The sequence below is a fragment of the Hypanus sabinus genome, chromosome 7 (genome assembly GCF_030144855.1).
Source record: "Hypanus sabinus isolate sHypSab1 chromosome 7, sHypSab1.hap1, whole genome shotgun sequence".
Classification (NCBI taxonomy): domain Eukaryota; kingdom Metazoa; phylum Chordata; class Chondrichthyes; order Myliobatiformes; family Dasyatidae; genus Hypanus; species Hypanus sabinus.
The window spans coordinates 39,351,141-39,376,161 of record NC_082712.1 but is presented as its reverse complement, the minus strand read 5'-3'; the positions used below and the strand labels follow the sequence as shown (position 1 = coordinate 39,376,161).

Genomic DNA, 25,021 nt, shown 5'->3' with positions numbered 1-25,021 from the left:
TCAAAAGTCTTAACTGTCCCAATAAAATTTTGGTTTGACCACATTTGGAGTATTGTGTTCAGTTCTAATCGCCTTATTCTAGGGAAGATGTGGAAGCATTAGAGAGGGTAAACACCAGAGATTTGCCAGGATGGTGCCTGGATTAGAAAACATGTCTTATAAGGATAGGTTGAACGATCTAGGGTTTTTATTTTTGGAGCAAAGGAGGATGAGTGGCAGCTTGACACAGGTATATAAGATGCTCTGAGGCAGAGATAGAATCAACAGACTGCACTTTTTTCTCAGGGTCAAAATGGCCAGTACAAGTGGGTATAATAATGTGAATGGAGTAAAGTATAGAGCAGAGACAGGTTTCTTCTAAACACAGCAAGTGCTGGGTGTGTGGAACGTACTGCTAGGAGCGGTGCTAGACGCAAAAACATTAGGACATTTAAGACTCTTAGATGGGCACATGGATGAAAGAAAAATACAGAGCTATGTGGGAGGGAAGGGTTAGATTAATCTTGGAGCAGGTTAAAAGATTGGCATAATATTGTGGGCTGAAAGCCTGTATTGTGCTGTATGTTCTATGTTCTTGTTACTTGGTGCTCACTAAAACCCTCATGATGAGCTCAGGGAAGCCCTTGTTAAGGGCTTATCTTTGCAACTTAATGTGAAATTCATGACATGACTGCTTTGCCACTTAATATTCAGGCTTTGTATTTTCAGGGAGGGATCCTTCAATGCTAATAGAAGTATATTTTTGGTGTCTGGAATTTGTGCTCAAAAGCTTTCAGACCAGTGTTTGAATTATTCTGTGAGCCAGTAGGGTTGGTTGGTACCATCTGAGGGGAATAATGCTCATAGTTAATTTTGGCAATCTTGTCATTCACAGTTGCATATAGAATCTTCTCCTGTAGCCTTGCTCTGTACTCCACCATCCTCCATTCATGGACTATGAAGCTAACGAGACTATCTTTGTTACTGACTTTGGTCAGGAAGCTCCTCCACTGCCTCACCATCTGTGTGCCTGTGATACCTTGCAACTCATGACCAGTCTCTTTACCCCATAGAGACCTTTCACTATTCTTGATAGAGTTCTCCTTGTATGTGTCGAACACAACATCTATTCTGCTACTCTGACTGCCTTCCCTCAGAGCCATGCCCAGAATTGTTGTGACAACATCTCTGAAAGTTACTTGATCACCTTTCACTCTTTGGACCAAGTTCATTCCATCAACCACTGTAGCAGAGTTTCCTGGGAGTTGCTCTTCTACTGCTACATTTTTCCGCAAGGTTGTGGTTAAAGTAGCTTTAATTGTCTTTCTCAGCAATCCTTCTGGTATGGACAGGGCCCAGGGCAATGGTCCAAGGGGATGAGAAAGGATATCTTCTATACGTAAACTGTACCCTTGTGCCATCACTATGATGTGTTCAAACACATCAGAAAGCTACCATTGCAAAGCTATCATGTAGCGGTGTGCTACATGCAGCGCTAAAATTACGACTCATAGTCGGTAACTGCAGTCGAAGAAAAAACTTTATTCGAAATCCTCAGCCTCACTTTTAAGCCTCCCTCAACCTGCCCCCCATGGCGCAGAGGCTCCAAAGCTCTGTGCTTGCAAACCCCCGTAGGCTATCTAATTGTGAGCCGGTTCAGATGTGCCAGGAAATGGGTCGCCACATAACCCCCCCACAGAACCGGCGATACACCACCCAATGTCCACAGTCCGGGCTGGAACCTGCTTGGGAGGTCGGCCTCTGCGCCGAGGTGCCGGAAACTCGGCCGGTTACGCCAGGTCCACATGGGCCGGCTTGAGGCGGTCCACCGTGAAAACCTCCTCTTTCCCCCCAACGTCCAGCACGAACGTGGACCCGTTGTTCCGGAGCACCATAAACAGCCCCTCGTATGGCCGCTGCAGCGGTGGCTGATGCCCGCCCCTTCGTACAAACACAAACTTACAGTTCTGCAGGTCTTTGGGTACGCAGGTCGGGTTCCGCCCGTGCTGTGAAGTGGGTATGGGGGCCAGGTTACCGAGCTTCTCACGTAGTCTGCCCAGGACTGCTGCTGGATCTTCCTCTTGCCCCCGTGGGGCTGGTAGGAACTCCCCGGGGACGACCAGGGGCGCGCCGTATACCAACTCAGCCGACGAGGTGTGCTGTGCGGATGCCGAGTAGGACCCAGGGAAGCTCGTCCGCCCAGTTGGCTCCTCGCAGGCGGGCCATGAGGGCTGACTTCAGGTGACGGTGGAAACGCTCCACTAGCCCGTTCGACTGTGGGTGGTAGGCAGTTGTGTGGCCATGAGTCCCCAAAAGGCTGGCCATAGCTGACCACAGGCTGGAGGTGAACTGGGCGCCTCTGTCGGAGGTAATGTGGGCCAGTACACCAAAGCGAGATATCCAGGTGGTGATCAGGGCTCGGGTGCAAGATTCGGAGGTGGTGTCGGTGAGCGGGACCGCCTCTGGCCATCTCGTGAACCGGTCCACGATAGTCAGGAGGTGCCGCGCTCCGTGCGACACTGGCAGGGGGCCCACGATATCCACATGAATGTGGTCGAAACACCGGTGGGCGGGATGGAATTGCTGCGGTGGGGCTTTGGTGTGCCGCTGCACCTTGGCCGTCTGGCAGTGCATGCACGTTTTGGCCCATTCACTGACCTGTTTGCGGAGTCCGTGCCAAACAAACCTGCTGGAAACCATCCGGACAGTCGTCCGGATGGAGGGATGCACCAAGTTATGAATGGAGTCGAAAACACGGCGCCGCCAGGCTGTCGGGACGACGGGAAGGGGCTGGCCGGTGGCGACGTCACAGAGTAGGGTCCTCTCACCCGGGCCTACGGGGAGGTCCTGGAGCTGCAAACCGGAGACTGCGGTTCTGTAACTCGGAATCTCCTCATCTGCCTGCTGTGCCTCTGCCAGTGCCTCAAAGTCTACCCCTTGGGAAAGGGCATGAACGGTAGGGCGAGAGAGCACATCCGCCACGACATTGTCCTTACCCGAGACGTGCCAGACATCCATCGTGTATTCAGAGATGTAGGACAGGTGGCGTTGCTGGCGGGACGACCAGGGGTCGGACTCTTTCGTAAACGCAAAGGTAAGCGGTTTGTGGTCCGTGAACACGGTGAAGGGCCGACCTTCTAGGAAGTACCTGAAATGCCGGATTGCCAGGTAGAGCGCCAACAGTTCCCGGTCGAAAGCACTGTACTTGAGCTCGGGTGGCCGCAGGTGTTTGCTGAAAAACGCCAGGGGTTGCCAGCGACCTGCGATGAGTTGCTCCAGCACCCCACCGACTGCCGTGTTAGATGCGTCCACTGTGAGGGCGGTAGGGGCGTCCATTCTGGGATGTACTAGCATTGCGGCGTTCGCCAAAGCTTCCTTCGTTTGAACGAAAGCGGCGGCGGACTCCTCGTCCCAGGTAATGTCCTTGCTCAGACCCGACATCAGGGCGAACAGGGGGCGCATGATCCGGGCAGCTGAAGGGAAGAAGCGGTGGTAGAAATTGACCATACCTACGAATTCCTGAAGGCCTTTGATCATGGTGGGTCGGGGGAAGTGGCGGACCGCATCTACCTTAGCCGGCAGAGGGGTTGCCCTGTCTTTAGTAATCCTGTGGCCCAGGAAGTCAATGGTATCGAGTCCGAACTGGCATTTGACAGGGTTGATTGTAAGACCGTACTCACTCAGTCGGGCGCAGAGTTGACGGAGGTGGGACAGATGCTCCTGACGACTGCTGCTGGCTATGAGGATGTCGTCTAAATAGATGAACGCGAAGACCAGGTCCCGTCCCACCTCGTCCATTAACCGCTGGAACGTCTGTGCGGCATTCTTCAGGCCGAACGGCATGCGGAGGAACTCGAAAAGGCCAAACGGGGTGATGAGAGCCGTTTTGGGGAAGTCGTCAGGATGCATCGGGATTTGATTGTACCCTCGGACGAGGTCTACCTTGGAGAAGATCCATGCGCCGTGCAGGTTTGCTGCAAAGTCCTGAATGTGCGGCACAGGGTAGCGGTCCGGTGTGGTAGCCTCGTTCAGCCTGCGGTAGTCGCCGCACGGTCTCCAGCCTCCCGTCGCTTTGGGCACCATGTGCAGGGGGGAGGCCCATGGGCTGTCGGACTGCCGGATGATCCCCAATTCCTCCATCCTCTGGAACTCCTCCTTCGCCAGTTGGAGCTTGTCCGGGGGAAGCCACCGAGTGCGGGCGTGGAGGGGTGGTCCCTGGGTCGGGATGTGGTGCTGTACGCCGTGTCGGGGGAACTGCGGTGCCAGAACCGATGGGAAATCCGCCAGGACCCTGGTGAAGTTGTTGTCGGACAGCGTGATGGAGCCGAGGTGAGGGGCTGGCAACTGGGCTGCACCCAGGGAGAACGTCTGAAAGGTCTCGGCGTGTACCAGTCTCTTCCTGGGCAGGTCGACCAGTAGGCTGTGAGCCCGCAAAAAATCCGCACCCAGAAGCGGTTGGGCTATGGCGGCCAGTGTGAAGTCCCACGTGAACTGGCCGGAGCCGAACTGTAGCTGCACCTGACGGGTGCCATAGGTCCTTATTGTGCTGCCGTTCACGGCCCTCAGGGGGGGACCCGGTGCCCTGCTGCGGGTGTCATAACTCGTCGGAGGTAAAACGCTGATCTCGGCACCAGTGTCGACCAAAAACTGGCGTCCCGACCTTCTGTCCCACACATACAGGAGGCTATCCCGATGGCCAGCCGCCGTAGCCGTCAGCGGCGGCTGGCCCTGGCGTTTCCCAGGAACTTACAGGGCGGGCGACAACGGCGGGCTTCTGCGCCCCACCGCTGGTGGTAGAAGCACCAGTGTTCATTGGGCCGGGGGTTGGCGGGCTCTGCGGCCGGGCCTGGACTGGTTTGCTGCTGGGAGCGTGGCTGGGAGATCTGTGCGATGGACGCCCCACTCACCTTTTTGGCGTTCCACAGCAAGTCCGCCCGGGCTGCCACCTTCCGGGGGTCACTGAAATCCGCGTCGGACAGCAGCAGGCGTATGTCCTCAGGCAGCTGCTCCAGGAATGCCTGCTCAAACATGAGGCAGGGTGTGTGTCCGTCGGCCAGAGACAACATCTCATTCAGTAAAGCCGAAGGAGGTCTGTCGCCCAAGCCATCCAGGTGCAGTAAACGGGCAGCCCGCTCACGCCGTGAGAGTCCGGAAGTCCTGAGGAGCAGGGCTTTGAATTCCGTGTACTTGCCGTCTGCCGGGGGCGACTGTACGAACTCCGCGACCCGGGCCGCTGTGTCCTGGTCGAGGGAGCTCACCTCGTAGTAGTAGCGGGTGTCTTCTGAGGTGATCTGGCGAACGTGGAATTGGGCTTCGGCTTGCTGGAACCATAGGTTCGGTCGCTGTGTCCAGAAACCCGGCAGTTTCAACGAAACCGCATGAACAGAGGCGGCATCGGTCACTTCTGGTCCAAAAATCGTTTGGACCGTCGGGGTCACCAATTGTAGCGGTGTGCTACATGCAGCGCTAAAATTACGACACGGAGTCAGTAACTGCAGTCGAAGGAAAAAACTTTATTCGAAATCCTCAGCCTCACTTTTAAGCCTCCCTCAACCTGCCCCTCCTTGGCGCAGAGGCTCCAAAGCTCTGTGCTCGCAAACCCCCGTAGGCTATCTAATTGTGAGCCGGTTCGGATGTGCCAGGAAATGGGTCACCACAATCACATATTTTCTCGCACTAGGGGTGTATACCTTGCCAAAAATCACCATAAAGACTATTCCCCCCCAGATGCTACCATTGGCCCAAATTTGGGGTACTGGGGACTAAATATTCTAAAGAATTTGACTAGATGGGATGTGCTGTCATTGTAAATACTTAAATCTGCAAATGGTAACTGTCTGCATTCAAAATTATATTATAGCCATTGAAAATGTGGTTGGTTGCTTATTGTTCTTTCTGTTTTGAAAACAAACTATCACAGTACTATAAATTACGAGGAGATGGAAAACTGGAGTAGGCCTGTTTGTGATGAATAAATACCATTTTTATCAGACATATACAGTCTCCGAAAGACTTCGTTCACAAATTGCTGCAACAATTGTAAGCAGTTTTATTACCCTACATGTCATCAAGCAGTCCTGAGTGTTAGATGTCAAGCTGAAAGCCAAAATAGGAGAAGTCTCAATCCATAACATTGACCATGCTTCTGCCTCCAGAGATACTGTCTAACCCACCGGGTTCTTTCAGCAGGTTACTTTCACTTCAGCTTTCCCTTTTGACTCCTAAGAAAGTGTTCTTATATATCAGCCCCTCCTGAAAATGAAGTCCACTCTGAAAATAAACAGACGGTCTACGCCCATGAAATAGAATAATTTGCGGGGTTACAGGTAAGAAATGGGGGACTGATTGTTAAGTTTGCTTTTCGAGGAGCTGGCAGACTCAATGGATCAAATGACACTGAAGATCAAGTCTGAAAGTCGACTGAAATTCAGAATTCGTGGTCTGATGGCCAAAGCCGGGGGTCCTGGAGGCCCATCCTAGAGTTGGAGGACTGTCTGTATGTGTGGGTGGGAAAGAGGATAAAAGCTTGTTTTGACGTTGTTGATTTGCTACCTGCTGTGTTCTGCGTTGTTCTGCCGAGCATTATGGGCATGCTGAGGTGGTGCCGGAATGTGAGGCGACATTTGCGAGCTGCCCCCAGCATGTCTTTTGGTGTGCTGGTTGTTAACACAAACAACACACTTCACCGTATATTTTGATGTACAAATGATAAACAAATCTGAATTTGGGATCACTGTGCTATGTGCCATGATTATACATCAATTTCTGACTATAGACGATGAAATGTTACCTGGCTCTGGGTTTATCCATCTTGTTCAAGAAACATATACGAGGAATGTGATGTTTGTCTGCCTGTCGCCACACTGTCAGGGTTTGTGCCTGAAATATAAACACCACTTCAATGTGAAAGAAAAGAACAAGTGCTCATGCTTCAATCCATCTAATGAATAAGCCACCTGTGCTCCAATTGAGCAAGATATGCTTAATGTTTGGTATCCATTTTTCTGTTACACGGTAAAGAAACAGTCTTCTTGGCTGCAACTGAGTAAATACTGCTTCTCACTTCATTTCATTTTAAGCACTTTATAAATACAAAAACATAGAACAGTCACCAACGATGACAAAGATGTTGCATTGTGGTGAAGATATCATCCAATTTTACTATTTTCAAGTCAAGTCACTTTTTATTGTCATTTCGACCATAACTGCTGGTACAGTAAAAACGAGACAACGTTTTTCAGGACCATGGTGCTACATGAAACAGTACAAAAACTACACTGAACTACGTAAAAAACACAGAAAAAAAACTACACTAGACTACAGACCTACCCAGAACTGCATAACGTGCACAAAAATAGTGCAGGCATTATAATAAATAATAAACAAGACAATAGGCACAGTAGAGGCAGTAAGTTGGTGCCAGTCCAGGCTCTGGATATTGAGGAGTCTGATGGCTTGGGGGAAGAAACTGTTACTTAGTGTGGTCGTGAGAGCCCAAATGCTTTGGTGCCTTTTCTCAGATGGCAGGAGGGAAAAGAGTTTGTATGAGGGGTGCATGGGGTCCTTCATAATGCAGTTTGCCTTGCGGATGCAGCGTGTAGTGTAAATGTCCATAATGGTGGGAAGAGAGACCCTGATGATCTTCTTGGCTGACCTCACTATCCGCTACAGGTAAAACACACAAACTTTAAAATCCAATAATACTTTTTCTTTTGCTTTCCATTTTAATAACTAATCCTAGCAAATGAAAAAGTGATCTTCCACAGGATAATTTCATTGCCCATATAAATGTTTGATCTAATGGGCATAACACAGCAACGTGACCAGAGGTGAAATTAAAATATTGTATATTTGATATTTGGTAATGGGAGAAAATTGACAAAGGACATATGTAAGCTCTTTACATACCAAAATTAGGATGAAAGAGAGCAAAGAGTTTGGTTCAAAAGATCAGAAAGTAACATCAGAACAGAAGAAGATAAATAACAGGAAGTTTTAAAGAACATTGATGGAAAGGCTTGTAGTTCACCTAGTAGTCTTGGCATTCTATTCAAATTGAAGATGGGTTAAAGGGATGAGAAAATAGTAACAATAAGCAAGCCATGTCTTGATTGGGAAACTTACTGGCGATATTGGAAGAACAAATTAGTAATTCATTTTAATAATGGAAAGACTTGATACAGCATTTAATCAGATTTAGCAAGAATACAATGCTAGATAGGAGAGTAAGCATTATGAAGAACACAGAACCTGCAAAAGGATAGTAGCCTAAAATGTGAATTTAAAAGTTGTTATGTGGTGCATCAATCGGCACTGCATTTGTGTGTAAATCTATTCAAGCTCTGATACTTGCTTCTCATGGAAGAGTCACTCACCTCGACACCAGCTGAAGCATCAAATACTGCTACTGCTCCATCAAGAACACGTAAAGAACGCTCAACTTCAATTGTAAAATCCACATGACCTGACAAAGTAAAAGGTCCAGTAAGCATTCATTAGAATTTACTTTAACTACTGAGCACAATTTGCTGAAGAATATTGCTTATTGAAAGGATATACAAAAGGAAAATACCTGTCATAACTATATATGTTTCAATGTTGTTAACAATCATCTGAATTCAGGAGACAGTCTCCCCTCATCCTGCCTATGCTTGGAATAACAGTGATAGAGTTCCCTACATCCTTGTCTTTCACCACACCAGTTTTGCATCCAGCACATTATTTAGCATTCTTGCCAGATTCAATAATCAGTCACTCTGGATGATTCCAGGAATGAAAGGGTTGCCATCCTGAGAACATTTGATGGCTCTGGGCCTGTACTCACTGGAATTCAGAAGGATGAGGGGGGAATCTCATTGAAACCTTTCCAAAGTTGAAAGGCCTAGACATAGTAGATGTGGAAAGGAAGTTTCCCATGGTGGGAGAGTCTAGGACAAGATGACACAGCTTCAGGATAGAGGGCACCCTTTCAAAACAGAGATGCAGAGACATTTCTTTAGCCAAAGGGTGGTGAATTTGTGGAATTTGTTGCCAAAATGTGGAAGCCAGGTCGTTGGGTGTATTTAAGGCAGAGATTGATAGGTTCTTGATTGGACATGGCATCAAGGTTAGGCAGAGAAGGCCAGGAACTTGGGTTAAGGAGGAGATTAAAAAAGGATCAGCCATGATTGAATGGCGGCAGATTTGATGGGCCAGATGGCCTAATTCTGCTCTTATGGTACCCATTCCCAAGCACCTTAAAACTATGCCTCCTCATGTTAGCTATTTCAGCTCTGGGAAAAAGCCTCTGGCTAACCACATGATCAATGCCCCTCATCATCTTATACACCTCTATCAGGTAACCTCTCATTCTTATTTGCTCCAAGGAAAAAAGGTCAAGTTCACTCAACCTATTCTCATAAGGTACACCCTGCAAACCAGACAGTATCCTTGTAAATCTCCTCTGCACCCTTTCAATGGTTTCCACATCCTTCCAGTAGTGAGGTGACCAGACTGAACACAGTACTCCAATTGGGGTCAGACCAAGGTCTTATATAGCTGTAACATCACCTCACAGCTCTTGAACTCAATCCCACAGTTGATGATTGCCAACACACCAAACGCCTTCTTCATAACTCTGTCAACCTGCACAGCAACTTTGAGTGTCCTATTGACACGGACCCCAAGAACTCTCAGATCCTCTACACTGCCAAGAGTCTTATCTTTCATATTATATTTGTTTTCAAACTGGACCTACCAAAATGAACCACTGCACACTTATCTGGGTTGAACTCTATCTGCTACTTCTCAGTCCAGTTCTGCATCCTAGCAATGTCCAGCTGTAACCTCTGACAACCCTCCAAACTATCCACAACACCCTCACCTCACTTGACAGCTCTTGCCCAAACCTTTCCCCTCACTCCTTTATACTGGACACCTACTTTTTCAGTCCAGACAAGAGGTCTCAATCCAAAACAATGACTACCATTTTCCTCCACGGTTGCTACCTTACCCATTGAGTTCCTCAGCTTGTTTTTTGCTCTACACTTTATGTTCATTTCTAACATTTGTACTTTCTAGCATTTTATGTAACTGTGAATCTTATACTGAAATTACCTGTAATGAAAAAAATAATAAGTGTTCACAATGAGGTTGTTTTTTAAACTATGGTTACTGTTAATGTATCCTTTAGAAACACAACAAAATGAAATTTCACATGTTAACAATGTCACTGCCTTGAAAAAAATGTTACTACTCCTTTTCCCAAAAAAGTCTTTTCCTTGAGAATAATGCCTATTTAAAACTGTCTTACACAAAGCTGCATATCTGTTAGAAATGTCTTTGTTTTCAAGACTACATAAATATCTAGAATTAAATGACCTCTTTTCTCTTCCCAAAATACAAACAGGTTACAGGTATCTTCTTATCCAAAGTGAACTAAGTAGAAGAATGCAAATTTTGACACCAGCAGTTTTATTGCTTCTATCAATCTAGTTAGAACCAAAATAAAATGGCCTAAACAACCATGTACTCTAGTGGTCGCCAACCCGTCGATCGCGATTGACTAGTCGATCTTTGAGACTTTCCCAGTAGATCCCGAAGAAAGAAAGAAAAATAAATACACAAATACCGTTGAGAGATTGTTTCCAGGTTGCGGGGTTTTAGTCCCGTTCTTTCTGCCCGGTGTGCATGGGTGTAGCTCCCCCGCCATGCACTACAGTGTACTTTAGTGTCCCCACTCACTGGGCCGCGAGGAAACGATATGAGTCAGCTGCACCTTTCCTCATTCCCTGTCAGGCCCACTGTTGAACTTGAACCCACGCGAGGTCATTACCCAAGTGCGTCAAGGATCACTGGTTGGCCTTGGGTAACCAGCCACTTCGTGCAGCCGGCGAGAAGTGCCGTTGCTACTGGCCTGGAGTACAGACAGATGGATGCTGCCTCTAAACCTGTTTAGCACACTGAATGTTCATGGGGAACCCGGTGCTAAAGTATTCACAGATGACCTAATTCGGGCTCAGGGTTTCATAAGCACTCGCTGCGATCTACTGAAACAAACTTTTGTCAGCCGTTAGATCCTACAAGGGGGGCAGACGTGCGCCCTGTCGCACTCCTCGCTCAGTCAGTCGGTCGCTCTCTCTGGACTGCGACCGCCACAGCCCCAGCACGGGAACAGCCGCACCTGGCCAAGGCAGCTGGCGGTGGATGGGCAGGAGGCTGGAGCTCGGGACCGGAGGCTGTCTAATGAGGCAATGAAGCCCTCAAAACTGCTTCGGTACCTTGAGTCCAAGCACCCTGCACTTAAAGAGAAACCCGTTGAGCTTTTTTCCGGCGGAAAAAATGCAAGCAAGCGGGACAGCAGCTGAGAGCCACGTAAACTAAATTGCGGAATAGACTGGACATAAGGAACCTGCTTCGAGTATCGCTGTATTCCGGTCACGTTTAACACCCCCCTCCACCCCCAACGGCAGGTCCGTAAGAATATCGTCAATATTAAACTGGTCTGCAGTGCAAAAAAAAGGGTAGTGACCCCTGGTGTTAATACATTATTTCTACTTCCGGGTTGCGGGTTTTACTTCTGGTCTTTTCTGCCCCGGTGCACATGCGTGTAACTAATAGATTTGGAGTCGATCTTGCCTTTCACTAAGGCCTAGATAGGGGATCTTGGGCTTTAAAAAGTTTGGTGACCACTAATATACTCCAACTGAAGATTAGTAGACCACTCATAAAATTCTGTCCATTGAGAATACAGATCTACCGTATATTTGTGGATAATTTAAGATTTAGCAGAAGCAATAATATAAATAGTTTGTGGCTAAAATTGCATGTTGCGCAAGTCCATATCATGGCTGTGAAGGCCAAGCCCTTGGATATACAGTATTTAAGGCAGAGGTTGATAGATTCTTGATTGGTCAGGGCATGAAGGGATATGGGGAGAAGGCAGGAGACTGGGGCTGAGAGGGAAAATGGATCAGCCATGATGAAATGGCTGAGCAGACTCGATGGGCCAAATGGCCTAATGCTGCTCCTATATCATACAATCTTAGGATTGATTCTAGGACCCTATTTGTATATTCTGCTTATTGCTACGTTTCTAAATGGGAGAAGATGGGATATCATGAATCTGAATGCTTTAATAAAAGTTCTGCATGAATCAGGTTAGTAATATTTGGGCCCAAACTTATTCCAAAAGCACTAATCCAATACAGTTAGCCACTTGAAAAAATTCTGAATGACGATATAGCAAGGCTTTTGAAAAGTAACGCCCATTTACTTAAATAAATATTCCCTTTAAATGGAGTTAATGATTCAGTCACATGATCTTGAGTTTTTCCGGATGCTTTGCTCACCTGGTGTATCTATCAAATTGATTCGATGGGTTTTCCAGTCAAAGGTGACTGCAGCTGATTGAATGGTAATCCCACGCTCACGCTCCTGTGTCATGAAATCAGTCACCGTGTCCCCATCATCAACATCTGGTAAAGAATAATAAAAGAAGCTGTAATGTGGCAAAATTATTTGGGCAAATGTTAACTACTCCAAAATTAATGGAACCACACAAAATGGAACCAAGATTGTAACAAAAAGAAATACTGTTCTTAAAAAATTGTGCTAAAAGATAGCCAAAATAATTAGCAATTATCAAAATAATCAGCATTAACATACATTGTGCACATTCAATAGGATAATTTAGCACAGGCATTTAGTTGTTGCAAATAATATTAGCATTACTTTTAGCAAGAGCCACCTATTCCATTCAGCCAGCTTTCCTCTACCTAACCTGTTAATAAGCCATCAGAACCTTAAAACTATGGAGGAAGTTGTTCAGCTCATTGCTAATGTCCCATCTCTTTTAAAGAGATTCCCAAATTGTCTCCTTCCTCTTTCTTGCCAGCCCTGCAAACTTTCCCCAAACAAGCATCTGTTCCATCCTTCTTTGAAAGTGTTTACCGAATTTCCTTCTTTTAAATAGTACGCTGAAATTCTCAAGCTGTATTATTTGGTTTTCCCAGAGGCCATCCCCTCTCCTTTATTAATGACCTGAAAATTGTGACCATCAATTTTATTAGATGATTTTTATTTAGAGAACAATAGAAACGTATCCAAAGCAATAAATAGAAACAATAAATATCAATTGCATGCAAACCATCAACTAAATCATGCACACAAAAACATTAGGAAAAACATAAATGTTCAAGTTCAAATGTTTTGGATACACAGGAAACAGTGCACAACTTATCTGCAATGTACTTCTCAATATTAGATTAGGTTACCAATGGGAACAGTGTGACAAGTCTTTATCAACAGAGCATATCCTCACCCCCAAGTGTCCTGGTGTATCCTGCATAATAAAGTATCCTCTCTGTGGTTGTAGTTTTTCCTGCGTCGATATGTGCCATGATCCCAATGTTTCTTATTCTGTTAATGTTTATCAATAAGGACAAAGTTACACACTTCTTCAAAACTCATTATTATGTATCATAAATGAAGATAACCCTTACCAAACTATGTTTGTCAGTATAGTCGAAATTCTATTTAACTTTCCTGTAAATTTCAACAGTAGAAAAATCTGCAAACTAGCTACTATAAGTTTTGAACAAAATTGAATGCAATCTAATGATATCAACAGATTTACTGAGATTCAACAGCAGCATCAGAATAAATTTAATCAGTTTCAATTAGGATAGGAGAGAAGGTAAAAGGGCTTGGAAGAGGATAAAGCAGCTGTTTTAACGTGGCAAAAACAGCAAATATTGCTGCACACATGTATCTGCATCATATCGTGTTTTTATGCAATTAATTTCAGTGTTTAAGAGAATATCTACTCATAAAATGCTAAAGATGTACTCTGAGATTTTTTTTCTCAGTAAGATCTTTTGAAAATTTTAGAGACATCTAGTTTAACTGTTCTGTGGTCTTTAGTATTGCATAAATTCGTACTTACTTAGAGATGTCAGGATTAATAATAGTGCGCAATGACTTAATGTCCCCTGCAAAGTAGGAAAAACCAAAACTTATTTCTCTGAATATGATCAATACAATGTTAAACACATCTTAAGAAACAAAGTCACATAGCTATACAGCATGACTCTAGGCCATTTGGCCCAACTCACCCATGCCAACTATATATCAACCATTCTTTGAGAAAATGCTGCCCCTTGTTCCCTTTCAAATGTTTCCCTTCTCACTTTAACCCTATGCCCTCTAGCTTTGGACTCTCCTACCCAAAGTTACACTTTGGCTATTCACCCTGCCTATGCTACTCATGATTTTAGGTAGGTAGGAAGCATCCATTAGTCTTGTGAGACCATGGATCTGCACCTGGAAAGTCTTGCTTCAGTCTGTGTTGGTAGAGCAGCGTCTGCTGTGTCTGTAGAGGCCCACACACAAGTGACGGTCTCGGCTGCAGCGTTTGTACTTGAAGGCGCGGTCCTCCAGTGTTGTCTTGGTGCTGTTTTCTTGGCAAGTGTGCTTTTCTTCAGCAGCAAGCCTCAGTTTCTCTTCTCCTCTTTAGACCTCTGCATAGTTCCAGCCTCCAGCGAGAGCAATTGCTTGCAATGTCCTCCCACCTCTCGATGTTCATGTTCAGTGACTTCACGTCTTTCTTGCAGACATCTTTGAAACTTCTAAAGGATTACTCCTCAGCCTCTGGGTGATAAAGTCCTAGCTAACCCAGCCTCTCCAAATGTGGCCGTACCAAACTCTTGTACATCTAGAACAAGACCTCTCAACTCCTGTGTTCAATATTCTGAATCAGCTTCAAGGACTTGCATATCTGAACTCCTAAGTCCGGTCTGCAACACTTCTCAGGACTCTACCATTTATTTTACAAGTGCTACCCTGGTCTGTCTTATCAAATACAGCATCTCCCATTTATCTGCTGGGAATGTATAAAAGATGGCCCTGGTGTCAGCTGGCAACTCTCTGTGGGCTGCAGCAATTGGTACCAGTTTTCCTCTTAACAACACACTGCAAAATTACATCAATGATCTTCAGATCTCACGTTCGATGGTTAAGTGTGGAACAGTTAAGCGCGGCATCTTTAAAGGTCAACGCCAAGGCCAAAGCCGAAAATGCAGCAGGAGAAGCAGGATTCAAATCAAGCTGAAGAGTAGAGGGGTGAGGCCTCCTCTTCCGAGCATCTTACTGGCAAATGTACAGTCACTTGAAAATAAGATTGACAATCTCAAGGCAAAGCTGCTGTATCAGAGGGAAATGAGGCAGATACCAATTGATGGTTGCATTGAGACTTGGTTAACAGCGAACACACTGGATGTAACTATCTGACCAGAAGTTTTTACTATTTTCAGAATGGATCAAACCTCGAATTCTGGTAAGGAAAGAGGTGGCGGTGTATGCTTTTTAGTCCATTCTCATTAGTGCACGGATGGTGGGATTATGTTGACTTCTTGTTCTCCTGACTTAGAATACCTAATGATTAAATGTGGACTATTTGACTTCCCTTGAGAGTTCTCAGCCATGATCCTGACAGCAGTTTTCATACCGCCAGTGGCCGATTATAGAAACATAGAAAACCTACAGCCCAACACAGGCCCTTCAGCCCACAAACCTGTGCTAAACATGTCATTACCTTAGAAATTACCTAGGCTTACCCATAGCCCTCTATTTTTCTAAGCTCCACGTACCTATCCAGAGGTCTCTTAAAAGACCCTATTGTTTCTGCCTCCAACGCCGTCACTGGCAGCCCATTCCACACACTCACCACTCTCTGCATAAAAAAAAACTTACCCCTGACATCTCCTCTGTACCTACTTCCAAGCACCTTGAAACTATGCCCTCTCACTGTAGCTGTTTCAGCCCTTCAGCCGAGTTCACTCAACCCATTCTCATAAAGCATGCCTCCCCAATCCAGGCAACATCCTTGTAAATCTCCTCTACTCCCTTTCTATGGTATCCACGTCCTTCCTGTAGTGAGGCGACCAGAACTGAGCACAGTACTGGGGTCTGACCAGAGTCCTATATAGCTGCAACATTACCTCTCAACTCTTAAACTCAATCCCACAATTGATGAAGGCAAGTACACCGTATGCCTTCTTAATCACAGAGTCAACCTGCGCAACTGTTTTGAGCATCCTATGGACTCTGACCCCAAGATCCCTCTGATCCTCCACATTGCCAAAAGTCTTACCATTAATACTGTATTCTACCATCATATTTGACCTACACTTATCTGGGTTGAACTACATCTGACACTTCTCAGCCCAGTCTTACATCCTATCAATGTTCCTCTGTAACCTGTGACAGCCTGCCACACTATCCACAACACTCCCAACCTTTGTGTCATTAGGGTTAGGGTTATAAGAAAGCACTTGCAAAACTGCTTGATGTTGTCTCGAAACAAGTAACGGCCCATGCCGACTCATTTCAAATTATAGTCAGCGACTGTAACCAGGCTTGCTAGAAGAAAACCTGACCCAATTATCACCAGCACGTAACCTGTTGCACCAGAGGTCCCAACACACTAGACCACTGCTGCATTACGATAAGGAATGCCTGTCATTTGTTCCCGAGACAACATTTTGGCAAGTCAGATCACTGGCAGCACTTCTACCTGCATACAGACAGAGTTGGATTGAATTGAATTGACTTTATTACTTACGCCCTTCAAATACATGAGGCGTAAAAATCTTCTATGTTACATCTCAGTTCAAATGTGCAATTATAATAATTTATAATAAATATTATGTACAACAGGATAGTCAATATAACATAGAAATACAGTACCATCAGCATGAATTAATCAGTCAACAGGTGTAGTTATGATCTCCGTAAAGCCATTTCCCAGGCAAAGTGATGATTCCAGACTAGACTGGAATCAATGAGGGATGCTTGACAGCTTTGGAAGGGTTGAATGCCATAATTTTCTACAAAGCTAAATATTGTGACATAAGGGACAGCAGAACTTCACTTCCAGATGAGTTCAATACCTTCTATGCTCCCTTCGACCACCAGAACAGGGAGGAACCATCGCGCACTCCTACGTCTCCCGATGATCCTTTGGTCTCAGTATCTGAAGATGACGTGCAGTCTGCCTTCAAGAGAGTGAATCCAAGGAAAGCATCCAGTCTGGATGGAGAATCTGGCCAAGTGCAGAAAGTCTGTGATGACTGTTACGAACGTACCACAACTCTGAGGGGCTGAAGGGTACGAAGTAGCCCCCTCCTTTTTGAGAATCGCAAGATCACTATTAAGTCAGTTCAGGAGACCCAGGAAATGAGAGAAAGACATGTAGAATCCACAAAGAGTTTGGAATGTGTCCTGGCCTCCAAAAGGCAGGACCATTGATAACGGCTATTGTCTCTTGGAGACGGGATTGTGTATTGAATCCTGTACGATGCATCGAAGCCCCCAGGCAATGAACCAAGGGGGAGGTTGGTGGAGGGATTGCATCATCCCAACCTGATTGACATCTGAGACCCTGTGAGTCAGGATAAAAGAGGGTCTGTGGGAACAGCCCCTCAGACACACCAGAAGAAACGCTAGATCTCCTGTAACAGCATAATAGCGAAAGCCGGTGGAAACAGCCCACGTGCGTCCCTTTCCACTTGCCTCGGAATTGGTGGGTCTTGCCACGGAAGCACAGCTTTAGCTAACCACAAAGGGGAAACCAGTCCCCCAACGACTCTCGAAGGATTGACATCATAAAAGGAATGGGCAAGTTAAACCTCCGTCTTTCTCTCCAACCAAAGAAGGCTGCAGCCTACAGCTTGAATGAACTAAAGTGACTTTTATATTTCCATCGGACAATACATTATCCCTTAGACAACGATAGAGCTATTTCTTATTGAGTATTATTATACCCGCGCTTTTAGATTTAGTATTGACGACGCATATTATCTGTATGTTTGCATTGATATTATTTTTGTGTATTTTTATCAATAAATACTGTTAAAAATAGTACCATCAGACTTCAACGGACCTCTCTATCTTTGCTGGTAAGTGACCCAGTTACAGGGTACGTAACATGACCAACTGGTTGGAGTATTCACGGATATCTTCAACTGCTTGCTCCGGCAGTGTGTAGTACCCACTTGCTTCAAGCAGGCTCAATCAAATCAGTGCCCAAGAAGAACGTGGTAACCTGTCTAAATGACTATTGCCCATTGGCACTTGCATCCACAGTGAAGAAGTGTTAAAGCCTATCAGTTCCTATCTGAATGGCGACTTTGATCCGCTGCAATTGCCTATCAAAGCAACAGGTCTACAGTAGATGCTATCTCATTGGCTATTCACACAACCCTGGAACATCTGGACAGCAAAGGTGCATACATCAGGATACTCTTTAACACCATCATCCCTCTAAACCTATCAGTAAACTACAAGACCTGGGCCTCAATAACCCTTTGTGTAATTGGATCCTGGATTTCCTCACTTGTAGCCACCAAGTGGAGGAAATTGGCAAAAGCATTTCCTCCGCAGACTCCACCAGCACAGGAGCACCACAGGGATGTGTACTTAGCCTCCTGCTATACTCCCTTTATACCTATGACTCTGTGACTAACGTTATGAAGGTACCACAGCTCTGAGGGGCCGCAGGAGCGGGAGCAGCTCCCTCCTTCCGGAGAATCGCAAGATCGCTATTAATTCGGGACTCGGAAGTGAGAGACAATGCAACGGTTTTGACCATTGTTCGTAGAGGCACCTGTGTCACATGCATGTCCCAGATACGTGACAACTACCATGGACATGAATACCCTCGGGCAATGTGGGGGTGGAGATTGCATCACCCTACTTTGATGGACAGCCACAACTCTGCAAGTAAAGATAAAAGGGGACTGCAGGAGGCAGTACCCCCAGAGAGAGACGCTCCCGAAGAACTCGATTGCTCAACACTCCCGTGAGAGCTGGAAGTCGCGCAACGCCACGTGCGCTCCTAACACCCTTGGCCTAGGCAGTGGGTGGCTGATGATACCGAGAAAGACCTCGAACTAACAACGGGAAAAACAACGCTCCCCTGATTTAACGGAGTGGTCTGCGTAAAGACCCGGGCAAGTTTTCTTTTCGTTTTCCACCGATCCCTCTAAAACACGTGAAACCCAGCGATTCCCCGGAAGTCAAAAGTCTGCAGACTTCTGAGTGACTTTTATATTTCCAACGGACAATATATTATCCCCTAGACAACAGTCGAGATTATTTCATAATGATGATTATTGCTATACCCGCGTTTTAGATTGAGTTTTTACCGACATATATGATCTGAATGTTTGTGTTAACCTTGCTTTTTGTGCTCCCCTTTTGAATAAAACGTTTGAAAATAGTGCCATCAGACTCCAACGGACCTCTCTATCTTTGCTGGTGAGTTATCCAGTTACGGGATACGTAACAACTTGGGGGTTCTCGTCTCGGGATTTGACACCAAATTGGGAGGCCAGTGAATCGGGCTTGTAAATCAAAAACGTGAATCTGGTTACGCGGGTAGCCAGACGGGAAACCAGCAAAGATGGACGTGGGTGAACTTATGGAAAACCCGACTTGTTAAATTTAGCGAAGGGGTTGAACCTCACAGAAGTGAGGTCGTCCATGAAAAAGCGGGAGGTACGAAGGGCCGTAACCCAGTATTACATTGGGAAGAAGGTGTTTGAAGCTGAGGTATTGGGAAATATCCCTGAAAAGGTACCATCAAGTGGGACGGTTCAGTTAGAGGTGGAGAAATTAAAGTTGGAACGTGAAATTAAGTTAAAAGAGCTGGAAGCGGCTGAGAGGGAGAGAGGGAGAGAGAGAGGGAGAGGGAGAGGGAGAGGGAGAGGGAGAGGGAGAGGGAGAGGGAGAGGGAGAGGGAGAGGGAGAGGGAGAGAGAGAGAGAGAGAGAGAGAGAAAGGGAGAGAGTGAGAGAGAGAGAGAGAGAGAGAGAGAGAGAGAGAGAGAGAGAGAGAGAGAGAGAGAGAGAGAAAGGGAGACACAAAGACAGCATGAAATTCACCTAAAGGAGCTAGAAGCAAACGAGAAAGAGAAACAGAGGCAACATGACCGGGAAATTGAGAAGATGAAGAACGTGCGAAGAGATCAAGGGTTAGACCAAGCAGAGCGGTTTAATGTTAGTAGGGAGTTGAGATTGGTGCCCCCGTTCGAGGAGACAGATGTCGATAGTTTATTTCTTGCTTTTTGAAAAGGTGGCAGTAAATCAGAAGTGGCCAAAAGAGCAGTGGGTGGCGTTGTTACGAAGTGTGTTAAAGGGGAAAGCCCAACGAACATATGCGGCGTTGTCCCTGGAGGAGGGAGGAGCGGAGAATTATGATGAGGTAAAAAAAGTCATTCTCCGGACTTACGAATTGGAACCTGAGGCCTATAGACAAAAGTTTAGAAACTTAAGGAAAGGGTGGAATCAAACGTATACCGAGCTAGCCCATGAGAAGGGGGTGCTCTTGGACCGTTGGTGCACCACGGAAGGAGTGGACGAGGATTATGGGCGTCTCAGGGAGTTACTTTTGATTGAGGAATTTAAAAGTTGTGTTCCGGAGGAGATCCGGATGTATTTGACCAAGAGGCCGACTAAGTCCGTCTCAGAATCTGCTAGGTTCGCAGATGAATATACCCTCACTCACAAGACAAGGTTTTCTTCGACAAAAAGTTACCCGAGAGACTGTGGGAATGGTAGGGAAAGCCCGCCGGCTAAGGTGGAAACTCAGCTGGGAGCTAGCCAAAAAAGTGAGGATACCAGGCCAGAAACCTGGAGATTTCCTGGTTTGACCTGTTTTAATTGTGGAAAGGTGGGCATATTGCATCAAAGTGCTCCGCTCCGAGGAGGGAGCCAGAAAAAGGGAAAGCAGCTATTCCTATAGGATGTATCGCGTCGATCGGGAAATCGGCGAGAGGGCCCCTGGTAGATGGAGTACAGGAGGGGCGTGAGACGCTTAGTTCCGAAGGAACCGTGTCCCTGGAGGAGGGAGGCCCACAAATTTCAGTACGGATCTGGAGAGACAGTGGGGCTGAGCTATCATTGATTAGCTGTAAAGTGCTAGAGTTCGGACCTCTGACTGGAGAGGTAGCCCTGAAAGGCATAGAAAAAGGGATCGAAGTGGTACCCTTGCATAGGGTCATTCTAGATTGTGAGTTGGTGTCGGGACCAGTAGAGCTGGGGGTCCTGCCGGAGTTGCCGGGGGAAGGCGTGGATGTCCTTCTGGGGAACGACCTAGCGGGAGGAAAAATGGGAGCAGCAGTGAAGCTAACAACCCAGCCTGCAAGGATTGAGGCCCCTCCCTCAGATCTGGTATACCCCGCCTGCGCGGTCACTCGCAGCATGTCAAAAAAGACAGCTGAGAGAGAGAGCAGATTAAATCCGGCCGCTTTTGATTTGGCTGACACATTTTTACCGACTCTGTACCAGCGAGGGTTCGAGGAAGGTAAACCGGAGAGTAAGGAGGAGGGAGAGAGTAAACAGGGGAAGGTAGACCTGCCACTAGCCAGACGAGAGTTTGTACGGGAACAGGAAAGTGACGAGGAGCTGATAGCCTTGAGAGAGTTGGTTCTTTCGGAGACCGAGGTTGAAACTGAGCCCGAAGGAGGGTGTGTTGATGAGGAAGTGGAGGCCCCCCAAGGTGTCGGTCGAAGAGGACTGGGCGGTGGTACATCAGATAGTAGTCCCCAAAGTGTATCGGGAAGAAATTTTGAACTTAGCTCATAAGGGACCGTTAGGTGGGCATTTGGGAATAACGAAGACAGTGGATCGGGTTCAAAGAGAGTTCTATTGGCCAAACCTGAGAAAGGAGATTATTGAATATTGTAAAAGGTGTCATACCTGCCAAATGGTGGGTAAGCCAAATCAAGTTATCCCTAAGGCACCCCTACGAGCCATCCCCGTGTGCGAGGAGCCCTTCTCCCGAATCATTGTGGATTTTGTGGGATCCCTACCAAAAACTGCGAGGGGGCGGCAGTACATCATGACCATGATGTGTGCCGCTACACGATTTCCGGAGGCTGTGCCTCTGGGTAATATTAGAACCGCTGTGGTGGTAGGGGCCCTCATTAAATTCTTTACCACAGTGGGGCTGCCTAAGGAGATACAATCGGATCAGGGGAGTACCTTCACATCTACCGTATTTAGGCAGATGATGACCCAGCTAGGGGTAGAACAAATTCTAGCCTGCACGTACCACCCGGAATCCCAAGGGGCGATGGAAAGGTTCCACGCTACGCTAAAGACCATGCTTAAAACTTATTGTCAGGAGAACGTTCAAGACTGGGATGAGGCTTTACCCCTTGTTATTTGCCGTCAGGGATACAGTCCAGTGCTCACTGGGGTTCAGCCCGTTTGAGCTCGTTTTCGGTCACAGGCCCAGGGGCCCTCTAACCCTCCTGAGAGAAAAGTGGTCTAGCCCGACCGTTCAAGTCAGTGTGATCGACTATGTTCTGAAATTCCGGGAGAGGCTGCATAAAGTATGCGCCTTGGCAAAGGAAAACCTTAAAGAATCCCAGGAAAAAATGAGTCAGTGGTATAACCCGAAAGCGAGAGAACGAGAGTTTAACGTAGGCGACAAGGTTTTGGTTCTATTTCCGGTAGTTACCCATCCCCTTCAGGCGAGGTTTCAAGGACCATATACCGTGCGTAAGAAAATAGACTCGCTGAATTACGTGATTGAAACCCCCGATCGGCGAAAGCCGACCCAGTTGGTTCACGTGAATATGATGAAAAGGTACCATGACACCCCCTCCGTGATGGTCGGGGCGGCCATGAAAACCGATGAGGTAGGGGAGGATGGTCAGGAGGGACCAGAGCGGGTCGAAAAGATAGGTATAGTCCCCACCAGATTGGAGAACTCTATGGTATTGGCAAGCCTTGCGGATAAAGTTATACACTTACAGCCTGAACAGAGGGAGCAGATAATACAGCTCATTCACCGGCATGCAGACTTATATCCAGATGTTCCCCGAAGGTGTAGTGGGACGCAACATGATGTGATAGTTACCTCAACTCAGCCCATAAAACAGGCACCTTATCGTATGAATTCCAAAAAGAGCCAGCTAGTAGGGAAGGAGATTGAACATATGCTAGCTGCTGGGATAATCCGCGAATCCTCTTCTGCGTGGGCTTCTCCTTGTGTGATTGTCCCAAAACCGGACGGTACCATAAGACTCTGTACCGATTACTGGAAGGTCAACGCGGTCACCCAGACAGATACTTACCCTATTCCCCGGGTGGATGATTGCATTGACCAAGTGGGGAAGGCGAGGTACATCACAAAAGTTGACTTGCTAAAGGGGTACTGGTGTGTTCCTTTAACGGACAGGACTCGAGAGATTTCCGCCTTTGTCACCCCGTCCAGGTTGTACGAGTACAACGTTATGCCGTTTGGGATGGAAAATGCACCAGGGACATTTCAGCGGATGATAGACGCTGTGATAAAGGGGTTAACCCACACCAAGGCTTATCTTGACGATGTGATAATGTGGAGTGACACCTGGGGGGAGCACCTGGAGGCTGTGGAAAATCTGTTTACCCAAATGTCGACAGCCCACCTTACAGTAAACCTTGCCAAGAGTGAATTTGGTCATGCCACTATCACCTATTTGGGGTATGTGGTGGGAGAGGGACGGTTGGCTCCTGTGCAGGCGAAGGTACAGGCTATTTCTGAGGTTCCTGTACCCTACAATAAAAGGGCTCTGAGGCGGTTTTTGGGCATGGTGGGATACTATCGGAAATTCTGTAGAAATTTCGTGGACATTGCGCTCCCCCTTACAAAACTCCTGCGGAAGGAGGAAAGATTTGAGTGGGGTCCCTCCTGTCAGAGTGCTTTTGAAAAGTTAAAAGCCGTATTGTGCCATCATCTGGTGTTAAAAGCACCCGATTTGTTAGCACCCTTCTCCTTGGCAACGGACGCCAGTGATGAGGCTGCAGGAGCGGTCCTCTTACAGCAAGCAGGGGATGGAGTGGAGCACCCGGTAGCATATTTCTCTCGGAAGTTCAATGTACACCAGAGGAATTACTCTACCGTAGAAAAGGAATTGTTGGCACTTGTGTTGGTGATACAACATTTCGAAGTGTACATTTGTCCCGCGCAAAAACCCCTAGTGGTCTATACCAATCACAACCCGTTGGTATTCCTGGCCAATATGAAAAATAAAAACATGAGGTTATTGAGCTGGAGTCTGATGCTGCAGGAATTCAATATTAAGATACAGCACATTAAGGGGAGTGATAATGTGCTAGTGGATTGTTTATCTAGATGCTGAACAAAAGGTATAACTGTATGGCTCTGTAAAAAAAAAAGCAAGCTTGGGTATTGTAAAAAAAAACCCTGTAAGACACGGTACAACTTCGTTTTTTTTAACTGCTGGTAAAAAAAACGCTGTTTAGAGGGGAGGTGTTATGAAGGTACCACAGCTCTGAGGGGCCGAAGGAGCGGGAGCAGCCCCCTCCTTCCGGAGAATCGCAAGATCGCTATTAATTCAGGACTCGGAAGTGAGAGACAATGCAACGATTTTGACCATTGTTCGTAGAGGCACCTGTGTCACATGCATGTCCCAGATACGTGACAACTACCATGGACATGAATACCCTCGGGCAATGTGGGGGTGGAGATTGCATCACCCTACTTCGATGGACAGCCACAACTCTTCAAGTAAAGATAAAAGGGGACTGCAGGAGGCCGTACCCCCAGAGAGAGACGCTCCCGAAGAACTCGATCGCTCAATGCTCCCGTGAGAGCTGTAAGCTGCGCAACGCCACGTGCGCTCCTAACACCCTTGGCCTAGGCAGTGGGTGGCTGATGATACCGAGAAAGACCTCGAACTAACAACGGGAAAAACAACGCTCCCCTGATTTAACGAAGTGGTCTGCGTAAAGACCCGGGCAAGTTTTCTTTTCGTTTTCCACCGATCCCTCTAAAACACGTGAAACCCAGCGATTCCCCGGAAGTCAAAAGTCTGCAGACTTCTGAGTGACTTTTATATTTCCAACGGACAATATATTATCCCCTAGACAACAGTTGAGATTATTTCATAATGATGATTATTGCTATACCCGTGTTTTAGATTGAGTTTTTACCGACATATATGATCTGAATGTTTGTATTATCCCTGCTTTTTGTGCTTCCCTTTTGAATAA

The 25,021-nt window shown here is 46.7% G+C and overlaps 1 protein-coding gene across 3 annotated transcripts in view; it reads right to left on the bottom strand.

Annotated features, from left to right (window-relative positions):
- The window catches only part of gfm2 (GTP dependent ribosome recycling factor mitochondrial 2), a 64,405-nt gene that overhangs the window by 35,098 nt on the left and 4,286 nt on the right, over positions 1-25,021 (bottom strand). For all 3 annotated transcript variants that reach the window (XM_059974545.1, XM_059974546.1, XM_059974547.1), the window contains exons 4-8: positions 13,904-13,949; positions 13,280-13,377; positions 12,309-12,434; positions 8,355-8,443; positions 6,770-6,858 (exon numbers count right to left, since the gene is read on the bottom strand). In XM_059974545.1, the coding sequence (XP_059830528.1) occupies positions 6,770-6,858; positions 8,355-8,443; positions 12,309-12,434; positions 13,280-13,377; positions 13,904-13,949 (448 nt within the window). The remainder of the gene's footprint in view (positions 1-6,769; positions 6,859-8,354; positions 8,444-12,308; positions 12,435-13,279; positions 13,378-13,903; positions 13,950-25,021) is intronic.